General features: G+C 38.3%; 1 protein-coding gene across 1 annotated transcript in view; it reads right to left on the minus strand.

The window, feature by feature from the left end:
• THBS2 (thrombospondin 2) overlaps positions 1 to 14908 on the minus strand; it is a 52805-nt gene extending 37897 nt beyond the window's left edge. Inside the window, exons 1-3 of the mRNA XM_075267662.1 lie at positions 14796 to 14908; positions 2402 to 2473; positions 680 to 1236 (exon numbers count right to left, since the gene is read on the minus strand). Coding sequence (XP_075123763.1) covers positions 680 to 1236; positions 2402 to 2468 — 624 coding nt within the window. The 5' untranslated portion in view covers positions 2469 to 2473; positions 14796 to 14908. The remainder of the gene's footprint in view (positions 1 to 679; positions 1237 to 2401; positions 2474 to 14795) is intronic.
• Positions 14909 to 15113: the final 205 nt, after the last annotated feature.

Below are 15113 nucleotides of genomic sequence, written 5' to 3' on the forward strand. Positions count from 1 at the left end.
ATAAATATGTTGAGAATGTATAAATCTCTCTCAAGGCTACATGATAATCTTACATTCCTCAGCATAAACTAAGTAAGGCTTAAGACCCAATGTAGCCACAGCTAAAAAGCGGTGCAACACATTGCATTTATTTTCTGCAGAGCTTTTCAAATAAGGTCTGGCCCTATTATACCTATACAGAAAATGCCAGCATTTCCATAGGTATAATTGCCAAGCTGCGATTTACAATACAACGCAATGGTTTTGAAATTGCAGATATTTATCTGCAATGTGTGGATGGGATTAGCCAGAAATCACAACATGGTTTTAACAACATGGTGCTCCGTGCTTTTACTCATTTTCATTACTCACTTTCATCACTGTAAAATGGGCCTATTAAATACAGTATTATGAATCATAGTTGGGAACATTTATCAAACACTTGCATGCTGAGTTAATGCAATCAAAAAGGTAGATTTTTGCAACTTTTTTGGCCTTATTTGTGCTAAATCTTTGCAACATTTCAACTTTTCCGCTTTAAAAAGTGGGAGGGAAAATGAGGATAGTTAGTCTGGATAGCTGATGTAATTTGTTTTTTACTTCAGTAGTTCTCAGAATTACAACAATGCAAAACTGACTTTAAAAGACCTCCTTATGCTAAATCTATTAGTATAGTTAACAGAAAAAATAGTTTGCTTACCCGAAAGTGGTTTTCACGTATTGAGCCTTTAGCCACATACATTCTGTTGTTAACTCCCCTTAAATGCTCATAGAAAGTTTCTTCCAGGCGAAAGCTGTCCATAAGGTCACAACCAACATACAGGTTGAAGTTTTCACCTGTCAGTTGAACAGTAATATTTTTCCAATGAGAATCTGCCAGGTCAACATCCTCCAAGGAAATCACATTCTGAGTACCTTCTACCCAATATATTAAGTCCAGAGTATTGGCTCGTCCGTTTGAAACAAGCTCAAATAATCTGTTAGAAATTCCAGGGCCTTCTACAGAAATAAGTGTCCCTCGGTTGTGTTTGTCTTGCCTCAGGGAAGCAGTAAGGATAAAGCCTTCATTCAGTTGCATCAAGTCAATAATTTGCTTCAGCTTTTCAGATTTAACAGGCGGTATGTGATCAAAGCGTAAGAAACGATATGCTGGAGCATGCGGATCTTGTCCACGAAATAGTTTGACTCCAATGGTCTTCTTGTTTATGTTGCTGATGTCAAACAGATCAAAAGTAGTCTCTTCTTCTTTCTCTTCATCTAAAACAATTATGGTTCATTACATTATTTTCCATAACTTACAATTTCTTGCATTGTAAGACCATACATTTAGGGTGCTAAGTTAAACTACGTCAATTCATATAGCCATAACCTGCTAATATATGATATTTCTTTTATTTATTAAACTGGAAAGTTGGAATTTGAATCCATATAAACAAATACCATGAGGTAGATTTGTAGTTTGTATTATTCGTTGCACCTCTTTTTCATGCTCCATTGTTTCAAATAAAACTATATAGATCTTATATAAAGATCTATATAAAGATCTTAAGGTGGCCATATATTGTTTTGCTAATGCAATTATACACATTTCATACTACTGGCCTTTACCGTGGTTTAAAGAAGACCTTTCACCACCTTCACCAACTGCAAGTCATTACACCCTCCAATAGCATCTGCTCCACTGATTCCTGAGCTGTTAGTTGTTTTTTACTCTAGCCCGAACTGTTCCCAAGTAATCATTTCTGTTATTTACAGCACAATTATGCTCTCTAATGTCAGGTGGGCAGGCCTAAGCTGAAGCAGAGAGACGGGCCCGCCCACCTGACAGCATAACTGTGCTGAAACTAACAGAATTGATTGTTCTGGAATGTGAGGGCTACAGAAAGAAATCCAACTGTGCCAAAATTAGTGGAACATATGCTATTGTAGAATACAAAATTAGCGTTGGTGTGGAGGCAGTGAAAAGTCTGCTAAACTGGCTATGCATGATCAATGACAAAGGGCAATAAACATAGATATTTGAGATAGAAGTTCTTTCACAAACAGAATTTATTTTCATGCACTAGTGTCCTTGGCACAACAATGTTAAATACAGCTGACTTCTTTGCAGGTGATGACAGTCTGTCATCACCAGACGGACAATAGTTTTAGGCCAACTTTAGATTAATATGTGTGACCACCTTTATTTTCTCTTGACAGTAATAAAAATCATTACCTGGTTATGGTATTGCAGCTAGTGATAAACTTACTGAATGATACCAGGGGCTTCGCATAGACTGAAGCACAGTATCAATTATACGTGCAATTGCACATACAGTGCTGCGGCTATGTAAACAAAGGGATACAGCCAGTTTTCTCCAAACATTTATAATTTACAGTCCAAGAAAACATTATGTTTTCCATGTTAATTTGAAAAGCTTACCTTGAGCATGAACAGAAGCACAGAATGTAATAAAAATGGGTAGCCACACCAGGTTTCTTTGCAGCATAACGCCTATGTAGAGAAAATGAATTAAAGAATTAAATCTGTAAATGATGAACCTTCAGTTTATTGTAACCCTGCATTATAATGTAAGCCTAATGTATAAAGACAAGAAGTCGAACAATCTGAACTTCTGTCTTTGCATGAAATCAGAAAAGGATGATTTGTATCCGTCACTCTACTGCTGTTAATATCTGCTGCTCTCGTACTATGATGGATGAGAGCAATGGACTTCATAACGGTAGTGTGAACTTCTCTCAATTCATTATGGTTGTATCCTCATGAAGCAGAGTAGCAAGAGAGCTGTGCACAATGGTCCCTCCATTTTAAATACAATTTCCCACAAGAGTCCAAGAAGCTTGAATGTATAGTATACTGCTATTTACAGGATCCTTGTGCTGAGGATTTGGTGGTAACTGAGACTGTAATGTTTATATGGAGGAACAAAATAATCACCAATACATATATATTTCTTGCTACAAAAAATAGCAGATTTGCATAGTTGAACAGTTATAATCTATTCCGACCCTGCAGGCACCTCATTTTGTTGCAGAAATGAATGCAGGTTTTGATACTTTTAGTCTATTGGAATAGACCACCAACACTTCACTGTACCCACGCAATCCAGCTGATTTCAATAGCTCAGTAGGTGTTTTGAGAGTCAAAATAGGCAATGAATATCAAAGTCCTGGAAAATCCCTTTAAAATCTATTAAGAATTACATTTCATTTTTCTTTGAGGCACTGAAGACAACAGATAAGTCTACTCGCTTTCCAGGCTCAGGCAATGTAACTTGTTGGAAAAACATATTTTAGAAATAGGCAGCAATACATCTCATAAAAGTTCAGGCAGTTCAAGTAAGTAGAGCACTGGGGAGCATTATTAAGTGTCTGGGGAGCATTGTAATGTGTTGGGACACTATGGAGCTATATATGGTGTGGTGGGCCACTGGGTAGCATGATACTGTATGCGGACCAGTAAGGAAGCCTGGTGATGGTAAAAGGTGAATTTTTGTATGTAGTGGGTGGAAAATATAGGCTGGTGTAGCTCTGAAGGTACATTCACAAAGTACAGTTTATGTGGTTTTTGTCTAGATTTTATAAATTTACAAGTAATACAAATTTATCTTAAGTCTGTATATTAAAATATTGTCCGAAAAAAACATCAAAACTCCTGTCTTTGTTTTTTGGTAAAAATTATTTGGTAGAGGTGTCCAAAGAAAATTATTTTTCTAGAGGTGCCCCGAGTCTGGGAAGCGCTGATACAGAGGTTTTAGAACAACACGTGCTCCCATCCAGACAATGTCTCTTTCTGGAAAAGCCTTGTATATTTCAGCAATTTAATACTAAACCACATACTGTATCCATCACAACAACATGATTTGGTAGATCAAGTGGTGAATCCGACATACGCAGTACAGACCTTTCACCAATAGAAAATATTTGATGCATTATGAAGCATAAAATCCAGCAAAAAAAAAAACAGGCCTGTTGAGCAGTCAGAATCCTACATCAGCCATGAATGGGACAACATTCCTCTCTCAAAACTCCAGCAATTGGTCTCCTCACTTCCAAGACATTTATAGACTCTAGTAAAAAGAAGAGGGGATGCAACACAATGACAGACATGGCCCTATCTTACCTTTTTTTTTTTTAGTTGTGTTGATTTCATCAATTTTTTAAATAAATAATTTTTTTCAAATAAAATGGAAAATGTCTAGTTTTAAATTTATGATATTCGTTCCATGTTCTATTGTGAATCAAATATGGTTAGATGAGATTCCAAAATCAATGCATTCTTTTTGGCTTTACATTTTATAGTGAGGGTGCGGTAAAAACCACAATTCCAGGAGCCTTGATGGTAGGCTCCAGTGCTTGTAACATAGCCGACCATGTACCATCTACCATCAAGGCTCCAGGAATTGTGGTTTTTACCACACCCTTCCTCATTTATCTTATCTTTAATTTTCTCCTGATGATTTTACGTTACTATTAGGGCAAAAGAAACATGTTGAGAGATACTTAATCTGAATGGACCCTAGGGGCATACATTATTATTCATGACCGGACATGACCGTGTTTGCTATGATTCAGAGCATGATGACCACTGTATAATAGGGTGTAGGTGTTTTGTTTTGTGTCTTGGTGGGACAGCCGATTATCCCCTGGCCACAGTTGTATCGTCTCACTTACCTACCCATGTACTTCACCTGTACATTCAGGGCCATGTGTATCCATTTTCACTAGTTATTGGCTTGTTGATGGTATACTGGTCAGTTTTCCCCCTTTTATATATAAGGGTCAGTGTGTGTATTTATCTTACATCTTTTGGAGGAAGTTTATATACTTCTCACTTGCTGTGAGGTGATAGAGTACATTCACTTAGGGGGCTATGCATTATTCTTATCTTTAACCAGTTAGCTACCCTTATAGGAGAAATTGAATATATTTTATTAAGTGAGTGAGTTTAAACAGTACTTTCCCCACTCCTGAGTCCATAAGCAATCCCAGGGCATTCAGGAAAGATAGGGAATCTAATTACTAGCTGTGTGTCTGCTATCCCCTCTGATTTTAATCTTATTCATTAAAGGTTATGTTTTATTTTATTTTTTGGAAACCCCATTCTGGGATTATGTGAATTATTCTGAGATTGTAACCCCATTCTCGGATGATGTGAATTATTCGGAGATTATAATCCCATTTTCGGATTATGTGAATTATTCTTTTCAACCACTGTGATTGGGTACTAGAATAAAACTCAAATTTAGAAGATTGTTTATGCTACCTCAAAAAAGTTAGCCCAATCTCCCAGCTCAAAAGCTTGTAATATAAGAAGACAAAAAGATTAAGCTTAATGATACATCTTTAGCCCTGTCAATCAAGAAAATAACCCAAGGGTTATCGTGAAAGACTGTCAGCCTAACTGTTAAACCCATAAAAAGAAAAAATAACTACCATTCTGATGGAGATATAATGACACTTTTTGAAACATTTTTGTAGACTGTAAATGGTACTCAGAACTAAAAAAATATCCATTAACAGTTGTTTGATATTTTTAAACCAATAAAAACCCATAACTGCAGAAGATGAGAAACAAAACACTGCATTATTACACACGTTATACAAAATGTAATTATTCCACGGTACTCTTAATTCAATTATTGACAGTCTGGAACTCAAACCTAAAGTTTTTCTACACCCATCAATTACCGTATATACTCGAGTATAAGCCGAATTTTTCAGCACAGTTTTTGTGCTGAAAAAGTCCCCCTCGGCTTATACTCGAGTCAAGCAAGAAAATATTTTTTTTTTTTTTTTTGGGGGGGGGTCTATGACCACCCGCAATAGTAATGTATAGCATCTCCCATAAAATAGTGAAAAAAAGCAGCTTTAAAAAAATATAATAAAAAAATAAAGTAAATAAAATCACTCCTTTCCCTAGAACACATATAAAAGTAGAAAATGACTGTGAAACACATACACATTAGGTATCCCTGTGTCTGAAAGTGCCCGGTCTACTGAATATAGGGTATCTGCAGTGCTCCTGTTCTGTCTGGAAAGGATTAATAGGAGCACTGCAGATACCCTATATTCAGCCAGGCTGAATTCCAAGTGGGGAAAAAAAAAACAGCCCTCAAGCTCAGGGAAGGGGCAACCAAAACACTCCCTCCCCTTCCCCAGCACCCAGCAACTACTGCACCCAAAAAGTCTGACCATTTTAAATTTTGAAATTTTCCGTAGCTGCTGCCACACCCCCCCCACCACCACCACCCCCTCGGCTTATACTCGAGTCAATAAGTTTTCCCAGGTTTTTGCGGTAAAATTAGGGGGCTCGGCTTATTCGGGTCCGCTTATACTCGAGTATATACGGTACATTACTCATGCACTTCTTTACCTTTCTTATTGCCCCCCCAAGTGCAGTGAGAAGGACCATTAAAAGTGATTGTTATTTGTCTTTGTGATTCTTATTTGTCCTTGTAAAACATTTTATTTTAAATTTCTATAAGAAGTATGGCGATCCATTTTTCAGTCCGAATATAATGAACTTACCTGCACGATCTCCAATGGTGCTCCATCATGTTCCTGACAACCACTGAGATGAATCTAGATGCACATTGTTTGAGAGTGCTTATCACTGTGCTTGTTTGCTAGTTTCCTGTGTTGATTTTTTATGTCTGACTAGTCCTCAGTAACATAAGTTTGTTCTTGCTTACAGGCTTTCTGAGTTTTCATGAAAAGTTGAAATTTGTGCAGGGTCTTGCTGGGCAGTCCTGCTCTATGACTGTATAAACCTTCACGGTTTCCTATCAGTTTTTCTGCTGTTAATACTCACATCATGGCCGAAACACAGTTGACATGTGTCTCTCAGCCAGGGAACGTGTACATTAAGGAGCAGTCTGCCCACACCTCCCTTATCCATTGTTGATAATGTTTTACCATGCTGCATACCAATACCTGCTAAAAGCCCAAGCTACCATAAGATCCAGTAACATTTAACTATAGATACACAGCAAAACAGGGCTTATACATGCGACCAAGCAGATAAAACACAAGAAAAATAAATCTATCAGCACGGTTCGTAAAACTGCTGCTGTCTGTGAATAATATCACTTATTCACAAGGGGAAAACACTGTTTGAGTCTGGTGATCCTAACCTCTCTATTTGCGAGGCCAGGTTTATATACTGATTTTGGTGACAAGCTAGCTTTAAGTGTATGAACAGTAATGTAATGTCATAAACAGTATGTAAGCATACATGTGTGCTTGTATGCAGTGAGTTTTTATCCCAGTAAGTGACATGGTCTTATCTGCTCCAGGCAGCACTGACACACTGGATGGGAAAACACCTTTGATCTAAATTGGCAGTTTGCCAATTTTAAACATTCCAGGGAAAAAGAAAATCTAATTTTGTCTCAAAATTCTAAAACAACAAGAGCTATGAAGGCAACCAGAAGTCACAGAGTTCTACCCAAGCGGAGCTGAGGGAGATCATTGACGCCAACAACACGCTCATTATATGGCGTCCCAGCAAGCTGCTGAGACGCCGGAAAAATCACAGGCACCGTGCAAGGAACAAGTTCAGTGGCAGGCCAGCTTGAGAGATGACAAAACGCCGAAGAAGGTAGATCATTCTCGCCAACAACACACTCATTATATGGCATTCCAGTGAGCTGCTGAGATGCAGGAACAATCACGGGCACAGCACAAGGAACAAGTTCAGCAGCAGGCCAGCTTGACAGCTGCCAAAACGCCGAAGCAGGCGGATCATCAACGCCAATAACACTCTTTATATGGCGTCTCAGCAAGCTGCACTAATGAACAATGCTAAGATTTACCTGCTTCACTACAGTTTACATACACGTTTTCTTACCTGAAAATTGTCTTTCTTTAAACAGTGTTCAATAAAAGTACAAAACAGGGTGTAATTATTCTTAGCATCCATACTAAAAGGGTTGTCCTATGCGTAAAGTATGCCATCTATGTTGGTTCTCATTCTGGATATTGTGGGAAACAAATCATTACAAATCAAATCAGTCTCTGCCAGATGCAAAGGGTAGGAGATGAATGAAAGTGGGCTTGCTAGGCTGCTGGATATCCTCTATTACCCCTCCTAATTGCTGGCCCACATATAACGCAATAGGGCACCATACAATTCATGTTCTTTTGACAAGTGAAGACATATCTTCTGCATGATGCTAGATTTGTACCTCAAGATCAGAACCAGAAAAGAACAAGTTGTGCCAATGCACAAATGTGGAAACGAAATTAACCATTCAATAGACTTCCATTTCTGTACTTTTAGTGTATGACTAAGATTAAGTTCTGATCAGTTGAAATTGAATATTGTGCAGATTCCTGTGCTATATTTGGAGAAGCAAGACTGAACTAGAATAAGAATTTTGTGAAAACATTGGACTCATTTGGTAATGTTAGATGCCTGAGGATCTAAACGGATTGATCAGTTACAGGAATGATTTTAATGATGTTTATTGAAATGTGGTACATCCAAATATTCATGTCTAATTTCGTGTTATGCTAGTGCTAGTTGGAACAGTTGTACTGAAAGATATACTTTAATGAAAACCCCTAAATGTATACACAATTTATTGTCTCTATTGTGCACTTGGAGGAGAGAGAATATGATGAGGATACACAAATAAACATGTCCAGATAAACACCACCATTAAAGGGGTTTTCTGGGCCAAAGGTTTGTTGTGCTATTAATGTGTTAAAATTACACCCATATACTTTTAGCAGTGTTTTGAGTGATGTCTGGGTTTCTTTGGGAGCTCCTGGCATCTTCTGCATATGTTTATTAGTGTTAGCTTCCTGCTATGTAGTTTCCTGTGTATCTTCCATACTACCTCCCTGTCAGTGCTCAGTCCCTCCTCTCTCACCCCATTACAATTCCCTCCCTGTCTCCCTAGCTAAACTAGCTATTCCACCCATTACTCAGAACCCCCCACCCCATCGCATCATACTTACCTATCTTCAACTCTTTGAGACAGCTCTCCTTTCTCTGAGCACAGACCAGAAATACCTGTGAGGCCTGCGCAGTAGAGATGGAGTGCCATCTCTACTGTGCATATCTCACAGATACAGCATCTCCAGCCTCCAGAAAGCACTTTTTTTTTTCTTCTTTTTTTTATGTAGGTTGTGAGCCCACAGAGAGCTCACAATGTACATTTTTTTTTCCCTATCAGTATGTCTTTTTTGGAATATGGGATGGAAATCCATGCAAACACGGGGAGAACATACAAACGTCTTTCTGATGTTTTTTTGGGGGTGTTTGCGGGATTTGAACAGCAGGACTCCAGCGCTGCAAGGCTGCAGTGCTAACCACTGAGCCACCGTGTGGCCCCGCCTCCAGCAAGCACTTGAAGAGTGGAAGAGGGGAGGAACATTCCCGGACATGAAGGTAGGTAAGTATTGATGGGGTTGGGGGGGGGGGGATGAGAGTGCTGGTGACATTCCATTTCGAAAGCGGTGGAACAGAACATCGCCGGATTATCAGAAAGTGTACCAGAGGGCGATCACGTGACCACTCCAAAGATATGGATAATTATAAAAAAATGTTTTAATAAAAGTAAATTAGAAGCTAGGTGGGAGAGGTGGTTTAGTTTAGGAGTTCATTTGTATTTTATTCTGGACAAACTCTTTAAGAGAACAGGTACAAATTTAGAGTGGCTCCAAAGCCACAATAATAGTGTTACACATGGGGACCATTAAGTCTGAGAAGGACTGTAGCTGTGTGGACTGTATGAAATTTTTATGGACAAAACTGAGCCACAGAGTCGTCCCTACTGTATTTATTTTTTGTCACATTTTGGTTAGTAAATTTCCCACAATGTTCCTATGGATAACTGTTGTTACCATACTAAGGCATTCTTTACACAATATAAAAACCATATGTAATAGAAAAATATGATCTCTAGCCATATAGCTGTTAAAAATGAATAAAGAAAACAAAAGAAATAGGCATAAAAAAATGAATACAAAAAAAAGCTATGAAGCTAGTGGGCATTACATCAAAGTGACAGCTCAATATGGGTTTGGTCCTAAGGAATGTGGCTTCTAAACCATGTATTTAGGAATCCCTTTACGTAATGCCAAATAAATTAGAGAGTGAGTTTCTGTAATATGAGTATACTTATTTTTTAGCCAAACTGATTACATCGTATTGCACATAGTTTGGCACATGAGAATAAAGTATGTACACGTGCTAAATTATAACAAAGGAAACCACTTAACAAAACAGCCAAGTCAGTACGAATGGAAGGTCTGTAATAAAATTCTATACTTGCTGAGGTGACCAGAGGTCATTCACAACTAGCATGTTATTAACCATCCAAATACTTTCTCCTGGTTCAAGAATCACTAAACATTTTTACTAGGCTCCTATAATAAAAACTGTATAAAATTAATACTACAGTAATCGTACTGACCCGCAGCTTTCAAATACATTGTAGAGTGTTAAAGTGGTGCCATTAGAGAGTACAACTTGATCTTCAAAAAAACAGCCCTTACATGACTATCTCTGCGAATAGAAAAATAAAAAAGATATGGCATTTCTATGGCATTTGGAAAGCAGGATGTAAAAATTAAGAAAACAAAAACGGAACATGGCTGTTTCAGCAAGGGTTTAAGATGGTAGTGTTTATTTCCAGACCTTCTTGTGGCAATGTACATGAACAAGGGGTTTTCATACAGTGTAATTTGCTTAAAGAGGACGTTTCACCGACTCAATCAACTCCAATTCTTAGAATCTCTTAATGTAATAAGAGATTCCACTTAAGTGCAGTTCCACTTAACTTTTACACTAGCTCCCACCATTCCCCACAAAACAATGGAGCCAATTTTGGTGCCTCATATACTATTTAAACTTGTACTGTCAGGTGGGCAGTGTCAGTCAGGAGCAAGTAGAGCTCCATTCAGAGGTAGACTGTGTCAAGGCTCAGAATCACATCCTTTGTCTGTTCCTGACTAACACTTCCCACCTGACATTGCAGAGCTTAAATAGTACATGAGGCATCAAAACTAGAAGAACTTATTTCTTGGGAATCAGTCGAGAAGCGCCTACTAAAAGAGTTGGACTTGGTAGAGTGCTCTTTAAAGAGTCTGGTCTTTCTTGGACTATATTGATGTCCTATTCTAACACCTGAGACCCCACAGATCAGCTGATTGAAGAGGCTACTTCCCAGAGTTCCAGGGACAGTGAGATTCATATTGTAGGTGCTGTGTTTTGCGTTGTGACTCAGCTCCATTGACTTGAATGGGACTACGCTGGTACTCCAAAAAGTGACCAATGAATGTGATGTCATCGGTACAGGAAAGAAACTGCAGAGCTTCTGAGAGCCACAAACTCTTTCAGCTGATTCCAGGGGGTCTCAGGTGTCAGACCTACCAATTGCATAATGAAGGACAGGTCATCAGTATACAGTATTGTTCAAAAATGCTGCAAAGTGTTAATAGTTTATTTTTGCCAATTAACAAAACAAAATAAATTAACAAAGGTAACATGTAAATCAAATCGATATTTGGTGTGTCTACCCTTTGCAGGAGGTATCCTAAACATGATGAAATGGCTTCCACTGAACCTTGATGTCAACATCATCTAGTCTGTCTGGGATTACATGAAGAGCCAGAAGGATTTAAGCAAGCCTACATCCACTGAAGATTTGTGGTTAGTTCCCCAAGATGTTTAGAACAATCTCCCTGCCAAGTTCTTTCCACTACCGTATGCAAGTGGACCTAGAAGAACTGATATTTTCAAGTCAAAGGTCACACCAAATATTGATTTACTAAAATTTACCAAAATACTAAGTGGATGAACAAAAGAGAAATCTAAATCTAATGCATTAAAACTGCATCTATTCTACTTGATACGTTACACCTATGCTGCCACTACTGTGATGTATCAGTACTAAAAGGACAGCAGTTGCAAGATCAGTCTTTCACCTGACCACTGGATGCGGTCCATAGAGCTGGCGAGTCGTGTTCAGACCCTGTCTGCCAGTTGAGACCCCTGCTCATATCAATGTTTAATCCATTAAGGAGTCTTGAAACATAGCCCAGGATATGAGTCAGACCAGAGCCACCTATTGGTGCGATGCAGCGCAGACTGGAACAAAGTGCCATAAATATCACAGTTGTACTAAGCAGCACAGAAGCGCAACATACAGTAAAGGCACATATCATACACCATATATGCGCTACACATGCTTGAACTACATCAACATTGCAATAAAGCTTTGCACATCAATCAGCATCAAGGTTTTTGCTCCTCATCTCTACGTGTTAGAATTTTGTTTTGCCAGGTAAAATGCCTTTGGAGAAGTTCTTGGAAGGTTCTCCTTGAAGACATCCATCTGATATACTGAGACTTACAATCTATGTTCCATGAGAAAGGTTATGCAGATTGGTTATACATGGGATTTTAAATAGCTATATAACAAGCTTTCTCCCGTCCATTTTTACACAGGATTATGAGTCACAGCTAAATATCTAAAATGTCTGCAATCATAGATATCTATAGACAGCTGCGCCTAGCACATATACTAACACCTCTAGGTCCAGTGCTCAACAATTGGACCTCATATATAGGACCCACTTCAAACTCTATCCATTACTGCATATGGCCTGATGAAGGGCAAAGGAGTTGCTCAAAACGTTGCACTTATTAATCTATGAATTTTTCTACTGTTTGCTGATATGTTATATGCAGCTTTGATGAACTTTATCCATTCTTTAATATTTAAATAAGTCAGCTCAATTTGAAACTATCTGGAGTGCTGTCCATCTCTCACATATATTTATATTTGGAGGAGTCCCGCCTCTCCTCCTTGGAATTGTGTGCCCAAGTCCTGTACCGTGAGAGAGCTGCCTATTATCCTCTTTGATAGATATCTATAGAGACCACCCCAATGTTCTCATCAAAAAATGTGTTCTCTACCATATGTGGCTGCTGTGACCAATCAATAGCCTTAGCAGCCACGTGAACGTCATTGCTGCAGCCATATTAACCAAGACCAGTGGGAAGGACTGGAGTATCAGCGCTGGAAGGGCAAGAGAATTTAACCTATTGAATGTGTGTTCTTTCACTACCTTCTAACATTGTACCCCTTTGGACAAATGTTTCATCAGAAAATGGAGCTAGACGCTTATTACAGATCATTTATTACAGATAGAGCAGAATATTCATCATTTTAAGCACACATCTGGACAGCTTACATAGATATTTCAAATGAAGGGAAAGATTATTTAATACTTGGACACTACACTTTCCATGAAGGTTCATATTTACTATAAGGCATTGTGCTTTTATTCTGGTGCATTCAATGAAGCTCAGCATTCCCTGCTGTAGCAAAGTGGAGTCTCACACAAAGGTGCAATTTTTGACACGTTCCACTAACCATCACAAACAGAAGGCAGTGCAGGAGAATTTCTTCATTTCACTGTCACGTTTTTGCTCTTCTCACAACCGTAATATTATCCAGAACAACCAACATTTGAAACAACTTAACAAAACAATAGGAACAGTCATTTGGCACATACACAAATGAAAAACAGCTTTCTCCCTGTCACAGTAAGATAACTTTTGAGGATCGGATCCCATGTATGCAGTCAGTCATATATGTAACATGTAATCCATTCTGACCAATGAAAATCCTTAATCTAAAACTCTGGACACAACTGGTTCCAACATATTAAGAATTGTGGCACTTCGTAGGTCCTCTGTCCGAAAATTTGGCACAAAACCTAGATATACTTGGCTTGTTTTAGTTAGGGTACAGTAATGGTCCCAGAAAAAAAAACAGACCCTCAGAGACTGAATATATTTCTGCAGGATATGGAGTCATGGGTTTTTATGGAGTTCCTCTAAAATCTCAATAATTCCATCAATCCATTGCCCTCACATTGAATTATTATTTATTTTTAGAGAACCATTAATTCCATACTGATTTACAATTGAGGGGAATTTTCGAGCACCGTTTATCCCATGGTGCTTTACATTGAATGTGGCTCACAAATTCCCAGGTGTGGAGATCGAAAAATCATGAAAATATCCAGTTGATCTGATAAAATACTCACAAGGTGGATGGAATATTGGTCATATTATTATGGAAATGAACACGTCTAATAAACATCCCAGGACCGAATTACATAACAACTACAAGTATTTCTTTCTAAATATTTATTTATATATATATATATATATATATATATATATATATAAAAGTTGTATCTATCTTTTATCAACATTGTAGATAGGGCTTAGGCACGTGACAAATGCAAGTAAACTGAGGTCCATCTCCCCTACGTATCCAAAATCCAGTCTTATAACTCACCCTATGTATAGCATGAGTGAATGTAGCGTCCTATACAGAAGTCAGGCACAGAGCAGTCTCCCCCTGCATCCCTTTAGGGCCAGCTATAGCTTCATTAGACCAGTAACAATGTAACAGAGCAGCCAATCCCCAGCAATGTATCCAGCTTGACCAAGTTCTCCAATGCCAACCAAGCCATCCATCATCTGTAAAGCAATCCTAATAAAATGCCAAATCTTTGTATGGTCATCTGTTCGGATAGAAAACTGAGGGCTATACTTAACAAAGAGCCCTATATATGCGGTGTATAATGCATGCCCATATACATTACTACTAAATATTCCAGAAGTATATTCAATTTACATAGACTAAAAATTTTTCAAAACACTGTATCTGCATATGTACACACTATATATATATATATATATATATATATATATATATATATATATATATATACAAATATATCATTGCAGATACCTCAGGAAAGGATATCCCAGTTCTTACCTGCAGATGATAAAAGTGCTATAAATGATGTGTAGTCCTAGGCTAATATCCTAGCAGAGTGGGCTCTTTGGTTCCCTTAGAGGCAGACTCTCCTGTCTGTGCTTGCCTGTGGGGAGCCTTGTCCAGAATACAGAGGGAGACGAGCTCAGTCACTTATATACTCGGCTCTCCAGCTTAGCTGTCAATCATCCCCATAAGGAAGCACTTTCAAGAAGTTCGAAAAAAAACTCCAGTGAGGAATGACATAATTCCAGTCAGAGCTGACACTATTCCCTGGCCGTGCCGAGGTGATGATGCTGAAGCCTTCCCCCTTCTGTG

Source organism: Leptodactylus fuscus, chromosome 3 (assembly GCF_031893055.1).
Source record: "Leptodactylus fuscus isolate aLepFus1 chromosome 3, aLepFus1.hap2, whole genome shotgun sequence".
Classification (NCBI taxonomy): Eukaryota; Metazoa; Chordata; class Amphibia; order Anura; family Leptodactylidae; genus Leptodactylus; species Leptodactylus fuscus.